General features: G+C 43.6%; 1 protein-coding gene across 5 annotated transcripts in view; it reads left to right on the forward strand.

Moving 5' to 3' along the window:
- The window catches only part of TTN (titin), a 356,587-nt gene that overhangs the window by 267,639 nt on the left and 70,075 nt on the right, over positions 1-18,873 (forward strand). For all 5 annotated transcript variants that reach the window (XM_077319578.1, XM_077319579.1, XM_077319580.1 and 2 more), the window contains 20 exons: positions 690-986; positions 1,233-1,532; positions 3,279-3,593; positions 3,698-3,846; positions 5,922-6,072; positions 6,164-6,445; positions 7,832-8,134; positions 8,229-8,531; positions 8,688-8,969; positions 9,668-9,967; positions 10,101-10,403; positions 10,512-10,820; positions 10,910-11,191; positions 11,841-12,140; positions 12,279-12,572; positions 12,672-15,638; positions 15,734-16,054; positions 16,152-16,436; positions 16,976-17,275; positions 18,397-18,699. In XM_077319578.1, coding sequence (XP_077175693.1) covers positions 690-986; positions 1,233-1,532; positions 3,279-3,593; positions 3,698-3,846; positions 5,922-6,072; positions 6,164-6,445; positions 7,832-8,134; positions 8,229-8,531; positions 8,688-8,969; positions 9,668-9,967; positions 10,101-10,403; positions 10,512-10,820; positions 10,910-11,191; positions 11,841-12,140; positions 12,279-12,572; positions 12,672-15,638; positions 15,734-16,054; positions 16,152-16,436; positions 16,976-17,275; positions 18,397-18,699 — 8,346 coding nt within the window. The remainder of the gene's footprint in view (positions 1-689; positions 987-1,232; positions 1,533-3,278; positions 3,594-3,697; positions 3,847-5,921; positions 6,073-6,163; positions 6,446-7,831; positions 8,135-8,228; positions 8,532-8,687; positions 8,970-9,667; positions 9,968-10,100; positions 10,404-10,511; positions 10,821-10,909; positions 11,192-11,840; positions 12,141-12,278; positions 12,573-12,671; positions 15,639-15,733; positions 16,055-16,151; positions 16,437-16,975; positions 17,276-18,396; positions 18,700-18,873) is intronic.

An 18,873-nucleotide genomic window follows, 5' to 3' on the forward strand; every position in this document is an offset into this window, starting at 1 on the left:
ATTGGGTTGGATCCAGTGATCTGTCAGCAGAAGGTTCTGATGGTTATAGAGCTTCACTGTTTTTCCCTTCCCCCTGCAACCACTTCTGGACCCAGGAAGGTTGATTCCCAGGTTCATGGGGGCCTGCATTGGGGAAAGGGGCTAAATTACCCATCCTACCTCTATCATCAACAGAACTGCCTCTTCCATCAACAAAACTCCCCCCACACACACACAACACACACTGCAGTCAACCAGACCCATACAGGGGTCCCATGACCCTGGGAATCAACTTTCCCATGGTCAGAAAGGACTGCTGGATCCTTGTATGAGTGGATTGCTAGATCTAATCTCTTACAATTCAGAATACACTTGACATTTGGACTCCTATAAGTTTTGAAGAGGCAGCTTGGTGTAGTGGTTTAAGAGCAGCAGTCTCTAAACTGGAGAGCCAGGTTTGATTACCCACTAATCCACATGCAGCCAGCTGGGTGACCTTGGGCTAGTCACAGTCCTGTTAGAGCTGTTTGCATGGAGCAGTTTTGTCAGAGTTCTCTCAGTCCTACCTACCTCACAGGGAGTCTGTTGCAAGGAGAGGAAGGGAAGGTGAAGCTGTTTAGAGACTCCTTTGGGTAGTGAAAAGCGGGTTATAAAACTCAACTCTTCTTCTCATTCTTCATCATAATTTTTTGTCTTTCAAAAATACTTAGGTCCACCATCCATTGAGCTCAGAGAGTTTATGGAGGTAGAAGAAGGAACAGATGTTAACATTGTAGCCAAGATAAAAGGTGTGCCGTTCCCAGCACTGCAATGGCTTAAAGCTTCTCCGAAGAAACCCGATGATAAATTACCAGTACTGTATGATCAGCACGTCAACAAGATTGTCAGTGAAGACTCTTGCACTTTACTGATACAGCAGTCCCGCAGAAAGGATACGGGCTTGTTCACGATAACGGCTGTCAATAATTTTGGAACAGACGCAAAAGAGATGAGATTGAATGTTCTCGGTAAGTGCTAGCAGCTCTTGGCTTTGGCAACCCAATGTTTAAATACTTTAGATCAGGGGTAGTCAACCTGTGGTCCTCCAGATGTCCATGGACTACAATTCCCATGAGCCCCTGCCAGCGTTTGCTGGCAGGGGCTCATGGGAGTTGCAGTCCATGAACATCTGGAGAACCATAGGTTGACTACCCCTGCTTTAGATCATTCCGTATGTTTATTTCAATTAATATGTTGTAACCTGTATTTTTCAGGTCGCCCCGGACCACCAGAAGGGCCCATCAAATTTGAATCCATTTCAGCTGATCAGATGACACTGTCTTGGCTCCCTCCTAAAGATGACGGTGGCTCTAAAATAACCAACTATGTCATTGAAAAACGGGAAGCCAACAGAAGGTCCTGGGTCCATGTTACCAATGAACCAAAGGAATGCATCTTCACTGTACCCAAACTGCTGGAAGGCCATGAATACATCTTCCGCATTATGGCACAGAATAAATATGGTGTTGGGGAGCCTCTTGATAGTGAACCTGAAACAGCAAGAAATCTTTTCAGTAAGTGTATAATGGTTTCAAATGTCAGCTGTTCTTGGGGAATGTCAACAGGTGCCAGGGCCCAGGGCTTCGGGCAAGGCCCACTGCTACAGTCAACCCCCCCTCTGACATGCAATTGCCTGTCTCCTTCCTTGTGAGTGCCATGCCTGCAAGATGAGCTCTTCCACGAGGCATTTGGTTGAGGCCAGGGATTGGGGGGGGGGGGGGGGTTTGACCAGAGTTTGATCTTGGGTCCCACCCTAGTTGAGAATCCCTTGAAATACAATAACAACTAGTGCTGAATTGTTTGGCTGGACTCTGTAGATTGAGTTGGGATAATTGTTTCCGCCATCTTGTGGGTTGTTTATATGTACTCTTACTGTTTTAATGGTTTTATTATGGGGTAATTGTTATGATTTTAATTGTTAGCCGCCTCGAGGCAACAAAAGTCATGAGAGGCAGGATATGAACCCGAGAATAAATAAAATAAATAGATAAAAATATATTGAGCTGCACCGTGAGGATGGGCAGTGGGGAGGCTTGTGAGCAGGGTAGGGAGGGATGCACAGGCCGGTAGTGAGCCACATGGGATAGTGGGTGGGAAAGGGGCCTCCAGGAACTCTCTTCCCAGCCCCCCCCCTCCTCCATCTACAACTGGTCCTGCCAGGTACAGGTTAAAACCAAAAATTCAGTCTAAATTTCTATACAGCCAAAACGTCTTTAGTAGTTCGGACGTGGTTTCTGTAAACAGAGCCTTCTGTTGTTTACCCAAATGTATGTCATCTATATAAAACGGATGCATATCATTTTAGCCACTGCCTCCATGGTTATATTTCATTTGGGATAGTATTAGGTGCAGCATGGAAATGGGAAAGCTTCACAGAGGCAAGTGGTACGGAGATGAACAGCCCTGCATTACTTGCTTCACATAAGACAGGCTTTCTCAATCAGGGTTTAATTAAACCCTGGGGTTTTCTTGGTGGCCCTGGAAAGGTTTCTCTAAGGGGTAGTCAACCTGTGGTCCTCCGGATGTTCATGGACTACAATTCCCATGAGCCCCTGCCAGCAAATGCTGGCAGGGGCTCATGGGAATTGTAGTCCACGAACATCCGGAGGACCACAGGTTGACTACCCCTGCTGTAAAGGATGGGAATTAATTAATGTTTAAAATATTTTTTAATTAGTTAAACATTTATTCGGTGATTTGCCCATATATGGTCATGTCGACACATCTCCACCTCCCAAAATGGCCAATGATGGGCCTGGAAGGGGTGGGGAGGGAAGGGGGCCCCGGTTGGGTGCGTACACAGCCATGCTTCCCAACCATATTATGCATGATTGTGCCACTTTTGGGGTTTCTCAAAGAAGAATGGCCTGAAGAATGTTTCAGGAGTTTCTCAAACAGTAAAATTTAGAAAGGCTGACATAAGGTGCTGTTGAAGAGGCTGTTGCACAAAACTGGGACGGCACGACAAAACTGGACAAAAAAAAATAATCGGGCTGCATGTTCAAATAGTACTGTAAGGCACCTTCACACACACTGAACAATGCACTATCAGTGCATGTTCAGTACACTTTGAGACAGGATTTTATTGTGGGAAATAGAAAAATCCACTTGAAAACAGTTGCTGAAGGGCATGGGGAAATGGACTGAAAGCACACTATTCATCATGTGTGAAAATGCCCCCTGAGAAGGCGCAGTAGAACAGAACGGTTTATGTGAATAAGCAATAGTTTGCCTTACACTTCCGTGTACCTTTTCCCTAGCTGTTCCTGGAATTTGTGACAAGCCAACGGTCAGCAGTGTCACACATGATTCAATGACCGTCAACTGGGAGGAGCCAGAATACGATGGAGGGTCACCTGTGACGGGTTACTGGCTGGAGCGCAAGGAGACTACTGGAAAGAGGTGGACAAGAGTCAATCGGGATCCGATTAAACCAATGACGTTGGGCGTTTCTTACAAAGTGACAGGCCTCATAGAAGGTTCAGATTATCAGTTCCGTGTATATGCTATTAATGCAGCCGGTGTCGGCCCACCAAGCATGCCCTCTGATCCAGTAAACGCAAGAGACCCTATTGGTAAATACTTCAGATTTATTATTTTTTTTTAAATGTGAAAACATCCAAGTAAAAATGGAAGCAATATACTTATGCCAAAAATTGATCTCCCTCCTCCCCCCCAGCTCCTCCTGGTCCACCAATTCCAAAAGTGACAGATTGGACCAAATCATCCGTTGACCTTGAATGGACTCCACCAGCAAAAGATGGCGGTTCTAAAGTCACTGGTTACATTGTTGAATATAAAGAGGAAGGGAAGGAAGAATGGGAGAAGGTAAGCGAAACAGAGCTTTTAAAAAAAATTGTGCATCATGCTAAAGGGGAAAAAAACTGCTGATTGGTCATTAATTAGTTTTCATCAAATCACTGTATCCAACAAGAGGCAGACCAGGTGGCGTGATTTGAAGAAGAAGGAGATTAAGTTAGCTTGGAGAATGTTTGCAATATGTTCTTTCCTTAGGCCCTAGGGCTGGTAACTGTATTAGAACAGTGGTCCCAAACCCCCGGTTTGAGGACCGGTACCGGTCCGTAGATCAGTTGGTACTGGGTCACGGCTCCTCCTTGTTCTCCTCCCCGGCTACTGCCTCGGGGGCTGCTCTGCCACTCTGAAGCCAGCTCACCTTTGGTGCTCTCCAGTGGACACCATGGCTGGGGCACTGGCATGGCACTGCGCAGCTGCTGCTGGCAGCACCCTCCAGCGAGCAGCAGGAAGTCAGGGGCACCCGTGGGAAAGCAAGTGAAGCAAGGGCTCAGGCAACGAAGAAGTCCCTCGGCAAAAGACTACCCCTCGGGCCTCAGTAAAATTGTCAAGGATTGACCGGTCCCCGGTGATAAAAAGGTTGGGGACCACTATATTAGAATATATCTTCATGTAGAAGGATATTTATAAAACCAATGATTCTATCCAGCTTCATGGGTTAGTAAAAATAAGCTTTCGTCATTTCACTGTTACTGCTTATGGTGGGTGTTACTTTTCACAAACTTTTCCAACACAAACCATCTTAGTGCTTACAATGTGTTTGCAATTAAGAAACATTGGTTACCCTGGAAATATATGGGCTTACTTTTCTCAGATGGCATTCCTTGACACATTTCAAACAACAACATATGCACCACCTGTACGCAGTGTTTTTTAAAATACAAAACATAAGCTCTCCCCATATGTCCCCTTGTGCCAAATATGGTGCCTTTGGTGCAGCCTGCTGACTTTTCCTCCACTTCTGATAACTAACCTGGCAGCAACACTTTTCTGTAATAGCTTTTGTGCTAAGAAGGTGCCGGGGGACACTGTTTCCAGAAATTGTTCGGAGGCTATTTTATATAGCATCTGCGTACAGGGTACAGGGTATAAGAGCCTCTTGTGGCGCAGAGAGGTAAGGCAGCCCATGTAAAGCTCTGCCCATGAGGCTGGGAGTTCAATCCCAGCAGCCGGCTCAAGGTTGACTCAGCCTTCCATCCTTCCGAGGTCGGTAAAATGAGTACCCAGCTTGCTGGGGGGTAAACGGTAATGACTGGGGAAGGCACTGGCAAACCACCCCGTATTGAGTCTGCCATGAAAACGCTAGAGGGCGTCACCCCAAGGGTCAGACATGACCCGGTGCTTGCACAGGGGATACCTTTACCTTTACCTTACAGGGTACAACTGAATGTTCTTGGTATGTGCATTGAGTCAGTTAATGTACACTTAAACATATGATACAAACCCCATGTTTTTTCAGGTACCAGTCCCCAGTTCCATTCATAAAGTTAACCTTGGTTTGCTCTTTCTTACAAACAGATATATGTATGTGCGCATTCACTGCCACAAGTGAAAAGGGATATAGTGGCTGCACAGCTACTTAGCTGACATGAAATTAGCTTTATTAAAATAAAACAGTATCACCTCATATTTTAGTATTTGGGAGACTGTTCTTCCAGTGATTCCCATCCTCAACTCCACACATTATGAAGAAGAAGAAGAGTTGGTTCTTATATGCCGCTTTTCTTTACCCGAAGGAGTCTCAAAGCGGCTTACAGTCGCCTTCCCTTTCCTCTCCCCACAACAGACACCCTGTGGGGTGGGTGAGGCTGAGAGAGCCCTGATATTCCTGCTCAGTCAGAACAGCTTTATCAGTGCTGTGGCGAGCCCAAGGTCACCCCGCTGGCTGCATGTGGGGGAGTGCAGAATTGAACCTGGCTTTCCAGATTAGAAATCCTAACCACTACACCAAGCTGGATCTTGGTGAATCTCGCCATATCTATTCAAAATACTGAATCCTCCTGTCTTTTCCTGTAATGTGCCATTAAAACATCCAGCCTATGAATTCCTTAATTGGTTGATTCCTAATGTCCTTTTTTCCCCCCTTGCAGGCAAAAGATAAAGAAATAAGAGGAACCAAGTTTGTTGTGGCAGGATTAAAAGAAGGATGCTTCTACAGATTTAGAGTGAGAGCAGTCAATGCAGCTGGCATCGGAGAACCAGGGGAAGTTACTGACATCATTGAAATAAAGGACAGAATAGGTATCCTTCCTTTAAGAAATGCATGTATGATGTGTACATACATGAGTGAAAGAATGAGAAAGGATCTAAAAGCCATTATTTATTTCCGCAGTTGCTCCTGATCTTCAGCTGGATGCTCATGTGAAAGACCGAATTGTCGTTCATGCCGGTGGCGTGATCCGTATCATAGCTTATGTCTCAGGAAAGCCACCTCCGACAATATCCTGGAGCAGAGACGACAGAGCGCTCCCACCAGAGGCTACGATTGAGGAAACGGCTATTAGCTCTTCCATGGTCATTAAGAACTGTAAAAGAAGCCACCAGGGTGTCTACACTCTTCTTGCTAAAAATGCAGGTGGAGAAAGAAAGAAGACTATTATCGTCGATGTGCTAGGTAAGCAGCAAGATCTGGCTAGATATGATGGCCATGATTGCCAGAGTCGGCAGCAGGAAAATCATAACTACTCTGCTCTGGTTCAGCCCCACTTGGAGTACTGTGTTCAGTTTTGGGCACCCCAGTTGAAGAGGGATGTTGACAAACTGGAACATGTCCAGAGGAGGGCAACAAAGATGGTGAGGGGTTTGGAGACCAAGACTTATGAGGAAAGGTTGGGGGAACTTGGTCTGTTTAGCTTGGAGAGGAGACGACTGAGAGGGGATTTGATAACTATCTTCAAGTATTTAAAAGGCAGCCATGTAGAGGATGGAGCAGAATTGGTCTCTCTTGCCCCAGATGGACAGACCAGAATGAATGGGATGAAATTAATTCAAACGAAATTCCATCTAAACATCCGGAAGAAGTTCCTGACAGTTAGAGCGGTTTCTCAGTGGAACAGGGTTCCTCGGGAGGTGGTGGGTTCTCCATCTTTGGAAATTTTTAAACAGAGGCTAGATAGCCATCTGACGGAGAGGCTGATTCTGTGAAGGCAAAGGGGTGGCAAGTTACAGTAGATGAGCGATTGGGATGTGAGTGTCCTGCATAGTGCAGGGGGTTGGACCCCTTCCAACTCTATGATTCTATGATAAGCAAACCAAAAAAGTCACCATTAGCCTACTGGCATTAAGTCACTTCTGAGAACAACACAGAAGTGATGTCATACCAGTCTAGGAATCACAAGAAACAGTGGTTTTTCCTAGAAATGACTCTGCTGCCCAGCTTGGTCCTCCCCGTTCTTTCCAGTGGGCCACAGGGCCATCCAGACCAGACACACAGCCCCTGGCCACACACACACACACACCACCCACACTGGCCCTCGCACAGCCGGCTGGACCTTGCCCTTTTCCAACTCCACACCCTGCAGCTGCAGTGAGTGGCCAGAGGTTAAGGGCAAAGCCACACCTGTCACTGTCAGAGCCCTGTCATGTCCCTGCCTGTCCTCCAGAGTCTAGTGTGAATGAATTAAAATTGAAACACATAATACATGCTATTAAGTCTGCGGGTTCAGTGATCAGAGACTCCAATTCTTCAGAACAACTCTTTTTATTTAGCAACTCCAGCAACAGACTACAACTACTGGACAGAGAAAAACAGGCAAACTCATGCACTTTTATACCTTTCAGGCAGCCAGATGCTGCCTCTGATTGGCTCTAAGCAGAACAATCCGATTGGCCCTAAGCAGAGCAATCCAATTGGCCCTAAACAGAGCAATCAGATTGGCTCTAAGCAGAGTGATCAGGTTCCTTTGATTGGTTAGTTCCTTGGCTGGCAGAAGCCCTCATTTGCATCAGTGGTCAAATGCCCACAGACATAACACATGCTTTCTCTACTTTTCCCTTCCAGACGTGCCTGGCCCAGTTGGCATTCCATTCCTTACTGAAAACCTAACCAACGATTCTTGCAAGCTCACATGGTTCTCTCCTGAAGACGACGGCGGTTCCGCTATCACCAACTACGTGATTGAAAAACGCGAGACGGATCACAGGGCCTGGACACCCGTGACTTACACGGTCACCCGACAAAACGCTACCGTTCAGGGATTAATCGAGGGCAAAGCGTACTTCTTCCGAATTGCGCCTGAAAACATTATTGGCATGGGCCCATTTGTAGAGACGACGAGTGAGCTTCTCATTAGAGATCCGATAAGTAAGTTCCTTTGTCTCGTCCATAATTACCGCAAGGAGAAAAAAAATATGTTTAGGAGGATGTCATTAACGTGCTATGCTTTTTCAATTTCCAGCTGTGCCCGAGAGGCCTGAGGACCTCCAAGTAAAAGCGGTAACGAAGGATTCCGTTTCCTTGGCCTGGAACCCCCCTAAGTACAACGGCGGCTCTGATATAACCATGTATGTTTTAGAAAGCCGTCTGATTGGAAAAGAGAAATTCAGTAGGATCACGAAAGAGAAAATGCTTGACAGGAAATATACCGTTGAAGGGCTGAAAGAAGGAGACACCTACGAGTACCGCGTGAGCGCTTGCAATATCGTGGGCCAAGGCAAGCCATCGTTTTGCACGAAGCCAATCACGTGCAAAGATGAAATCGGTAGGCGGTTGTTCTGAAAATAGCTGTGCACATTTGTCGCTCTGTTTTTTTAAAACATTTATTTATTTTATTTATTATATTTCTATACCGCCCTCCCCGGAGGCTCAATAATGCGGATTGTCTTCCTCCCCCTTCCCTCTCTCAAAATACTTCTAGCTCCTCCTGCACTTGAACTGGACTTCAGAGATAAACTCACTGTCCGGGTCGGTGAAGCGTTCAGCCTGACTGGCCGTTACTCGGGCAAGCCGCAGCCGAAGGTCACTTGGCTCAAAGATGACATCACAGTGAAAGAGGACAAACGGACAAAGATCCAGACGAAGCCAACGACTCTTTGCTTAGGGTTCTTGACATCTACCCGTGAAGATTCTGGCAAATATTCCGTGGTTATTGAAAATAGTTCAGGATCGAGGAAAGGCTTCTGTCAAGTTACTGTCGTTGGTAAATATCGTCATATCACTGTAATGTTTTCTTTGTATTTGTATGAACAAATGGTGATAGACCTGTTTATTACTGATTAGTTTATATAAAAACTTTTTAAAATAACCTAATGAGACTAATGACTTAACAATGCTTAGGACTGTACTCAGAGTCAAGTGCTTTCCTGAGTATAAATTGGAGAGACAACTTCAAGCTTAAATTTGAAAGATGCAGAAGAGTTGCCCATTCTCAGAGGAGGTTGCCTTCTCCCTGGGCTGGCCCTTTTCTCAAGGCAAATAATTCTCCATGGGGAGCATTCACATAGAGATTCATCCAACAGGCTCTTTGTTGCTCAGAAACTTTGAAATTACAGCATACTTCATTTTTAACAAATGAATTTATTGGCATTGACTCAAATATTGGCATTGCCTTTCATCTTAAATAGTTGGCAGATCAAGAATCAAAACAATCAGTTATAATTCCCCAATTATGAACCGAATTGCTATAAACCAGTTACCATTTACATCTAATTTATATCTGCGTTTAGTTTGGGGGAGGGGGAATCAGAGGGTTTTTTTTTAATCAATACATTTATATGTTGCTTTTCTGATAATAAAGGGTGTTGAATTTGTACATTGTTGTTTGAATCAGTGTTCCAAGTCTGTACACTGTTCTTTGAATCAACATTTCAAATAAGCATTTGTACTATGTTCAAACAGATCGTCCTCAGCCGCCTGTGGGCCCAGTTATTTTTGATGAAGTACATAAAGATCATTTTGTTATCACTTGGAAACCTCCCCTGGATGATGGTGGCAGTCCAATCACAAATTACATTGTTGAGAAGAAAGACGCTCACAGAGATCTCTGGATGCCTGTCACATCGGCGACTGTCAAGACCACATGCAAAGTCCCTAAGTTACTCGAGGGAAAAGAATACGTTATCCGAATTTATGCTGAAAATATGTATGGCATGAGTGATCCCCTACTATCGGATGAAATGAAAGCCAAGGATCGATTCAGTATGTCATCTACTTGCTAATTCGTTGGATTGATATGTTTGTTATATTTAAGTCCACACTGTAATTTTCTGCTTTAGCTTTGTTTGTTTGTTTTTTTAATTGACTATAAAACTTTGAAACATTGTTTCTTCAGGCGTTCCTGATGCACCAGAACAACCTATCATTAAGGGGGTTACCAAAAATTCAGCCTTAGTTACCTGGAACAGACCTCGTGACGGCGGAAAACCAATCACTACTTACATCCTGGAAAAGAAGGAAACAATGTCTAATAGATGGGCCAGAGTCACCACAGATCCTATTTATCCAGATACCCAGTTCAGGGTACCAGATCTTCTTGAAGGCTGTGAATATGAATTCCGAGTTTCAGCACAAAATGAAATTGGCATTGGTGATCCCAGCCCGCCATCAAAACCTATCTTTGCTAGAGATCCAATTGGTACGATATGACAATATATTCTCTCCTCGTTCTATTATTTATAATATTTTAGGTCAGTTATTATCTTTTGCAGATTTGTTATAACTAATTTGTCCCTCCTCCCTATAGTTAAACCAAGTCCACCAATTAACCCTGAAGCTGTGGATAAAACGAAAAATTCAGTTCACTTGTCTTGGCAACCCCCACGACATGATGGGAACGGCAAGATTTTAGGTTATCTCATTGAATACCAAAAGGAGGGAGACGAAGAGTGGAAAAAAGCCAACTATACAGCAGACTCCTGCCCTGATACAAACTACAACGTCACTGGCCTCACAGAAGGTATAAAATATAAATTCAGAGTCATGGCGGTCAACGCTGCTGGAGAATCAGAACCAGCTTACGTTCGTGATCCAGTGGAAGTAAAGGACAGGCTTGGTAAGTAGACTATGATATCCTTTTATTCTTCACTTTACCCAAATGTGCATGTCTTCTGAAGCTGAATTTTGCTTGTTTGGTTTTTTCAGAGCCTCCTGAGTTAATCCTGGATGCTAATATGTCACGAGACCAACAAATAAAAGCTGGAACTACACTGAGACTCAGCGCGGTAATTAAAGGAATCCCATTCCCAAAAGTGACCTGGAAGAAAGACGATAAGGAAGTTTCAACAAAAGCCGATATTGAGGTCACAGGAGTTGGCAGCAAACTAGAAATTCGTAACGCTGCACATGAAGACGGAGGCATTTACTCTCTGACGGTGGAGAATCCGCTTGGTTCAAAGACGGTTTCAGTAAAAGTGCTTGTGCTAGGTAATTGATGTAATTGTTTTAACGCCCTTATTTGCTGTGTGTTTTGTTGCCTGCTTGGAAAAGGAGAAAAGGAGGTTGAGAGGGGACATAATAGCCCTCTTTAAGTATTTGAAAGGTTGTCACTTAGAGGAGGGCAGGATGCTGTTTTCGTTGGCTGCAGAGGAGAGGACGCGCAGTAATGGGTTTAAACTACAAGTACAACGATATAGGCTAGATATCAGGAAAACATTTTTCACAGTCAGAGTAGTTCAGCAGTGGAATAGGCTGCCTAAGGAGGTGGTGAGCTCCCCCTCACTGGCAGTCTTCAAGCAAAGGCTGGATACACACTTTTCTTGGATGCTTTAGGATGCTTTTGGCTGATCCTGCGTTGAGCAGGGGGTTGGACTTGATGGCCTGTTTGGCCCCTTCCAACTCTATGATTCTATGATTCTAAAACTTATTAAACAAAAATGGTGGGAACACAGCAGTGAAAGGGAAGTAAGTAATTCTACTTCCAGTTATTGTTTTTTTGGTTATTATACTTTTAGCTTCGCTCAGTAGTGCAATGGGAAGGGCTGTTAATTGCAAGTATTTTAAAACTAAATTTAAGTTATTAATATCTTCAGTGTTTTATCAAGCAATTATTTTTGTATTCATTTAATACTTTTAGATAAACCGGGGCCACCTAGGAATCTACAAGTCAGCGAAGTCAGAAAAGATTCTTGCTACCTAACATGGAAGGAACCAGAAGACAACGGGGGCTCTGTCATTACCAACTATGTTGTGGAAAAGAAAGATGTTGCTGCCGCCCAGTGGGTGCCAATATCATCATCTTCTAAGAAACATAGCCTGTTAGCTAAACATCTTATGGAAGGCACTCAGTATCTTTTCCGTGTCGCCGCTGAGAACCAGTATGGGCGAAGTCCCTATGTTGAAAGCCTCAAGCCTATTAAGGCTATAGATCCACTTCGTAAGTCCCTTTCAATTCATTATTCTGTTTTATACAAGCTTTGTAAAATGCGAGATGGTCCTTATTTGTGTAGTATGCATGAGCGTATTGAAATATACATCAGAAACATAATCCTATGTTTATCTTTTTTTCTGTAAGACCCTCCTGGCCCACCAAAGAACTTGCATCATGTAGATGTTGACAAGACAGAAGTTTCTCTCGTTTGGAACTGGCCTGATCGTGACGGCGGTGCTGAAATTACTGGGTTTTTGGTGGAGTACCAAGAAGAAGGTGCAGATGAATGGACCAAATTCAAAACCGTCACTGTGCCAGAGTGTGTTGTTACTGGTCTAAAACAAGGGAAGATTTACAAATTCCGTGTGAAAGCCCAAAATATTGTGGGGCTTAGCCTTCCGGACACAACTATTCCAATAGAGTGTCAAGAAAAACTAGGTAACTTGTTTGATAAATTGTACGTTATTTAGATTTTCACTGCTTAATTGTACTTGTTGAAATGGTAATTCCTATGTATATATATTTTTATTATTACAGTACCTCCATCTGTTGAACTGGACGTTAAGCTTATAGAAGGCCTTGTTGTTAAAGCTGGTAGCACAGTAAGACTTCCAGCAATCATGAGAGGTGTTCCTGTCCCCACGGCAAAATGGGTAACTGATGACAATGAGATTAAATCAGAAGGCAATTACAAGATAGATACAGACAATTACTCAACTGTTCTTACTATTAAAAGCTGCACAAGAAAAGACACTGGAGAATACCTGCTAACAGTCTCTAATATAGCTGGAAGCAAAACTGTACCTCTTCATCTAACAGTTTTGGATGTTCCTGGACCGCCAACTGGACCAATTGATATTCTAGAAGTCACTCCAGAACACATGGTCATTGCTTGGCGGCCTCCTAAAGATGATGGTGGCAGTCCCGTGATTAACTATATTGTTGAGAAGCGAGAGTCAAAGAAAGAAACTTGGGGAGTGGTCTGTTCAGGAACGAGCCAAACTAGAATTAAAGTTCCTCGTCTACAGAAGGGCTGTGAATATATTTTCCGCGTTCGCGCAGAAAATAAGATAGGCATTGGCGCGCCCCTTGACTCCAAACCCACCATTGCTAAGCATGCGTTTGACCCGCCATCTCCACCCGGGAAACCATCAGTTCATGATATTACAGAAAATGCTGCAACCGTAACCTGGTCTATTCCGAAATCTGATGGCGGCAGTCCAATCAGCGGCTACATTCTTGAACGCCGCGAATTATCGGGCAAGTGGGTTCGTGTCAACAAATCCCCTGTGCTTGATCTGAAGTTCAGAGCTACAGGCCTCTTTGAGGGCAACACGTATGAATTCCGGGTTTTTGCCGAAAACATTGTTGGCCTTAGTAAACCATCTCCAGTTTCTGATCCTATAAAAGCATCACGGCCTATCAGTCCTCCCGGTCCTCCCATTAATCCAAAACTGAAAGATAAGACCAGAGAAACAGCTGAACTAGTATGGACCAAGCCATTCAAAGATGGCGGTAGCCCTATTTTGGGGTACGTTGTGGAATGCCAGAAAAGTGGAACCACACAATGGAGTAGGATTAATAAAGATGAACTCATCAGACAGTGTGCCTTTACTGTACCTGGGCTGATTGAAGGAAATGAATATAGATTCCGTATAAAAGCTGCTAATATTGTCGGTGAGGGAGAACCCAGAGAATTGCCAGAGACTGTAATTGCCAAAGACATTCTCTCCCCTCCAGAAGTAGAATTGGATTTGACCTGCCGTGATGTAATTACAGTCCGAGTAGGCCAAACAGCAAGGATTATTGGCAAAGTGAAAGGCAGGCCAGACCCTGATATAACATGGTCTAGAGACGGCAAAGTATTAACAAAAGATAAACGTATCGAAATCATTCATGAATTCCCTCATATAGAGTTGCAAGTGAAAACCGCTGTGAGAACAGACCATGGCAAATACTTAATTACAGCCAAGAACAGCAGTGGACATGCCCAAGCATCAGCCATTCTTAATGTACTTGACAGACCAGGGCCTTGTCAGAACCTGAAGGTCAGCTATGTCACTAAGGATTCTTGTATGGTGGCTTGGGAGAACCCCGAAGATAATGGTGGCTCTGAAATCACAAATTACATAGTAGAGTATCGTCAGCCAAATCAGAGAGGATGGTCAATTGTTTCTTCAGACCTCACTAAGCGATTGGTAAAAGCACATCTTGTGGAAAATCACGAATATTTCTTCCGTGTTTGCGCGGAGAACAAAGTAGGTCCAGGCCCAACTGTTGAGACCAAGACTCCGATCCTTGCAATTAATCCTGTGGAAAGGCCAGGCCCGCCTGAAAACCTTCACATTGCAGAAACCGGAAAGACATTTGTGTATCTGAAATGGAGAAAGCCAGACTATGATGGCGGAAGCCCCAACTTAACTTACCACGTTGAGAGAAAACTCAAGGATTCAGACGAGTGGGAAAGAGTGCACAAAGGCAGCATTAAGGAAACACACTACATGGTTGACAAATGTGTTGAAAATAAGACGTATCAGTTCAGAGTTCAGACCAAGAATGAAGGAGGTGAAAGTGACTGGGTGAAGACAAGTGAAGTTGTTGTGAAGGAAGAACTTCAGAAACCGGTTCTTGACCTCAGATTCAGTGGAGTACTTACTGTGAAAGCCGGCGATTCGATTAAACTTGAAGCAGGTCTTAGGGGCAAGCCACAACCAGAAGTCGTTTGGGCAAAGGACAAAGATGCTGCGGATCTAACCAAATCTCCAAGGGTCAAAATTGAAACCACTTCAGATTCATCGAAGTTTCTGCTCACAAAATCCAGGCGCACTGATGGGGGTAAATATGTCATTACTGCTACAAACCCAGTTGGTAGCTTTGTAGCGTATGCTACTGTAAACGTTTTGGACAAACCGGGACCTGTAAGAAATCTGAAAGTCTCTGATGTTTCAAGTGACCGGTGTACAGTCAACTGGGACCCACCTGAAGATGATGGTGGTTGTGAAATTCAAAACTACATCTTGGAGAAGTGTGAAAGCAAGCGTATGATTTGGACGACCTATTCTTCCTCTGTACTTATGAACTACACACATGTACTGCATCTGGTCGAAGGCAATGAGTATATATTCAGAGTCCGTGCAGAGAATAAGATGGGCACTGGCCCACCAACAGAAACTAAGCCAATTATAGCTAAAACAAAATACGATAGACCTGGCCGTCCTGATCCCCCAGAAATCACAAGAGTGAGCAAAGAAGAGATGACCGTGGTTTGGAATCCACCAGAACATGATGGTGGTAAATCAATCACAGGGTATATACTGGAGAAGAAAGAGAAACGGTCGTTAAGATGGGTTCCTGTTACCAAAACGGCAATCCCAGAAAGGCGCAAGAAAGTTACAGATCTCATTCCAGGACATGAATATCAATTCCGTGTCAAGGCAGAAAATGAAATCGGAATCGGTGAACCAAGTTTCCCATCCAAGCCAGCTTTAGCAAAGGACCCAATAGGTAACGATCTTTCACCTAATGTTCTATTTAAATTTAACAACTCTTTCACTAAATCTCTGGAATGCTTACTTCTGTGCTTCCGTGTTGTCTTACAGAACCACCTGGTCCTCCCACTAATTTCAAGGTGGTCGATAGTACCAAGACATCCATAACTCTTGGCTGGGGAAAGCCAGTCTACGACGGCGGTGCTCCAATTATTGGATACGTTGTGGAAATGAGGCCCAAAACTGAAAAAGCAGGTCCTGATGAAGGATGGAAAAGATGCAACGTGGCTGCTCAAGTTATCCATACAGAATTTACTGTGACTAGCCTGGATGAGAAGGAACTCTACGAATTCCGAGTCGCTGCTCAAAATCAGGTTGGCCTTGGCCGACCAGCCGATCTAAAGGAAGCTGTCTCTCCTAAAGAAATACTTGGTAATTTGACATTAACACAGTCGATATTCATTGGTATTCTTCCACTATAATTTCCAAGAATATTTTTTAATGTTTTGATATGTCATTCCCTCCCCAGAACCTCCCGAGATTGAATTGGATGCAAGCCTGCGAAAGTTAGTCACCGTCAGAGCAGGATGTCCCATAAGACTTTTTGCCATTGTTAGAGGGCGACCAGCCCCCAGAGTCACCTGGAGGAGAGTCGGGATCGATAATGTGGTCCGAAAGGGCCAAGTCGATCTTGTTGACACCATGGCTTTCTGTGTTATCCCCAATTCTACACGGGATGACTCGGGCAAATATTCCTTGACCCTTGTTAACCCTGCTGGAGAAAAGGCTGTATTTGTGAATGTCCGTGTCCTAGGTAAGTAAGAGAAATCATTTTGGTTTGGGTTTAAAGCCTAATTGTTGAATTGCGAATGTGATCGTGGCTTCTGGCTTGACCATTCCTTTGTTGAATCAATGGTCCAGCAGGAATAGCTTATGTTTTATCAATGCAAGCCAACGGTTGGGAGATTATTTCTTGATAGGTGGAGAATCTGTTTGAATAACTTATCCATCAGGCTTGGAGTTATCTCTCAGACAAACATACAAACCAGCTGAGGAAAGGGGGCTGTTTTAAGTTAGAGGGAAATGCAGATACAGAGCAAGTTGTAAATTGGCTGAAGCGGAAGGAAATTGGGAGCACAGCATCCCTCTGGTAATCTGAAGTGGAGTGGGAAATTTGTGGAGTTTCTTTGTGAGAAGGATTCTTTGGCTATTTTACAAATCTAACTTAAGTCCTCAGTACCAGACCCTGCAGTACTGCCTCAAGAACCTCTAAGCACTGAAAGACAGGTTTAGCTGCTATGTCGTTTTGAATCGTGGCCGAACACTAAAACGTGGATTGATATTCTCTCCTAGATACTCCTGGGCCAGTGGCAGAGTTCAGTGTCTCGGATGTCACAAAAATGTCATGTCAGCTTTCATGGACACCGCCAGAGAATGATGGCGGCAGTCCTGTTACACATTATATACTGGAAAAACGTGAGGCGGATAGGAAGACCTGGGCAACTGTTATCGGTGATATAAAGAAGACAAGCTTCAAAGTTGCCAACCTCGTACCGGGTACTGAGTATTTCTTCCGAGTGACTGCCGTCAATGAATATGGTCCGGGGGTTCCAAGAGACACTCCGAAGCCCATCCTAGCAACAGATCCACTAAGTGAGTCTCTGTTAATATAGATTCTGAAAATCGAACATATTCCAATTTTCAGTTTTTCAAGACGGCAGAGCTAGTAAAAATTAAGTTGTCATTATTGATTATTAATTGTTTGTTTTATTATTGGATTTCTGTACTGCCCTATTCCCATAAGAGCATTAACTATCATTAGTTATTATCATTAGGTATCATGAATTATCATTATTTATTATCAGGTGACCATGTTTTGGTTGTTACCAATAAATTAAAGGATTCACACAAGTAAACATTCAGGGGATTCCGAAATCTGCATTCCTAAGACTGCACTTTTAGGCACAATCTGGCATTTCTAATACAATACGGTGAACCAATTCTGGAATATTAAGAGTGGTGACTTTCATTCATTAAGGAGACGGGGGGAGGGGGGAATTTGATTTCAGGCAGAAAGTGGCTCCTAACCACTCAGACATGGAAAGCCTATCCCTCCCTCCTGGTGCAGGCCTCCACTATGTCTCCTATGCTGTTCTTGAGCACCTATCCTGGAAAAAAAAAGTTTGGAAGCCCAGTGGCCGAGCTGCAGCAGAAGGGGGGAGCAAGAAAACCTAGCTCCATTTGGTCTGCCTTTACAAAGCAATCTCAAAATGATGTCCTGATCTTAGTAATAGTGCCATCTCAGTGTGTTGTGGCGAATTTTTATTTTTATTTTTATTTTTATTTTTATTTTTATTTTTATTTTTATTTTTATTTTTATTTTTATTTTTATTTTTATTTTTATTTTTATTTTTATTTTTATTTTTATTTTTATTTTTATTTTTATTTTTATTTTTATTTTTATTTTTATTTTTATTTTTATTTTTATTTTTATTTTTATTTTTATTTTTATTTTTATTTCAATTTATTACTCGCCTCCCCCCGAAGGCTCGAGGCGAGTTACAGCACTGAACAAAACCCCAGTAAAATCCCTTGAACAGACATAAAAACAGCAGTACAAATAAACTCAAAACCCACTTTGGGGAGAAGATGTGGCAGCAAAACACATCCCATTTTAACAACCATCCCAACAAACCATTCCAGAGGGGAAGGGTGGGCACTGTTGAAACTGAATATGTAAATGTTTTGATGTGCTTGCCTGTTTTGTTCTAAAGGTGAACCCGACCCTCCAAGGAAACTCGAAGTGACGGAAATCACAAAGAACAGTGCAACTTTAGGATGGCTGCCCCCCCTGCGGGATGGTGGTTCTAAAATTGATGGGTACATTATTGGATACCAACAAGAGGGTCAGGCTGAGGATCACTGGACCCAGTACTCTATTGTTAAAGATCTCCATATCGTCGTCGCTGGGCTGAAGGAAGGAAAGAAGTATAAATTTAGAGTGGCCGCTAGAAACGCTGTCGGAGTAAGCTTACCGAGAGAAACAGAGGGCATATTTGAAGTTAAAGAACAGCTCAGTAAGTAGCTACTTATTATCACTAGTATTATTCAAATATATTTCCTTATTCACCAAAATGATTGTTATGCAGTTATAGCTATATCCAGCTGTTTGTGTCACAGCTTTAAAAAACATTTACACCTGCTTGTTGCCACATAAATTCCTTCTCAACCAGGGTTTTGTGAAACCCTGG

The sequence above is a fragment of the Paroedura picta genome, chromosome 2, assembly GCF_049243985.1.
Source record: "Paroedura picta isolate Pp20150507F chromosome 2, Ppicta_v3.0, whole genome shotgun sequence".
Lineage (NCBI taxonomy): Eukaryota > Metazoa > Chordata > Lepidosauria > Squamata > Gekkonidae > Paroedura > Paroedura picta.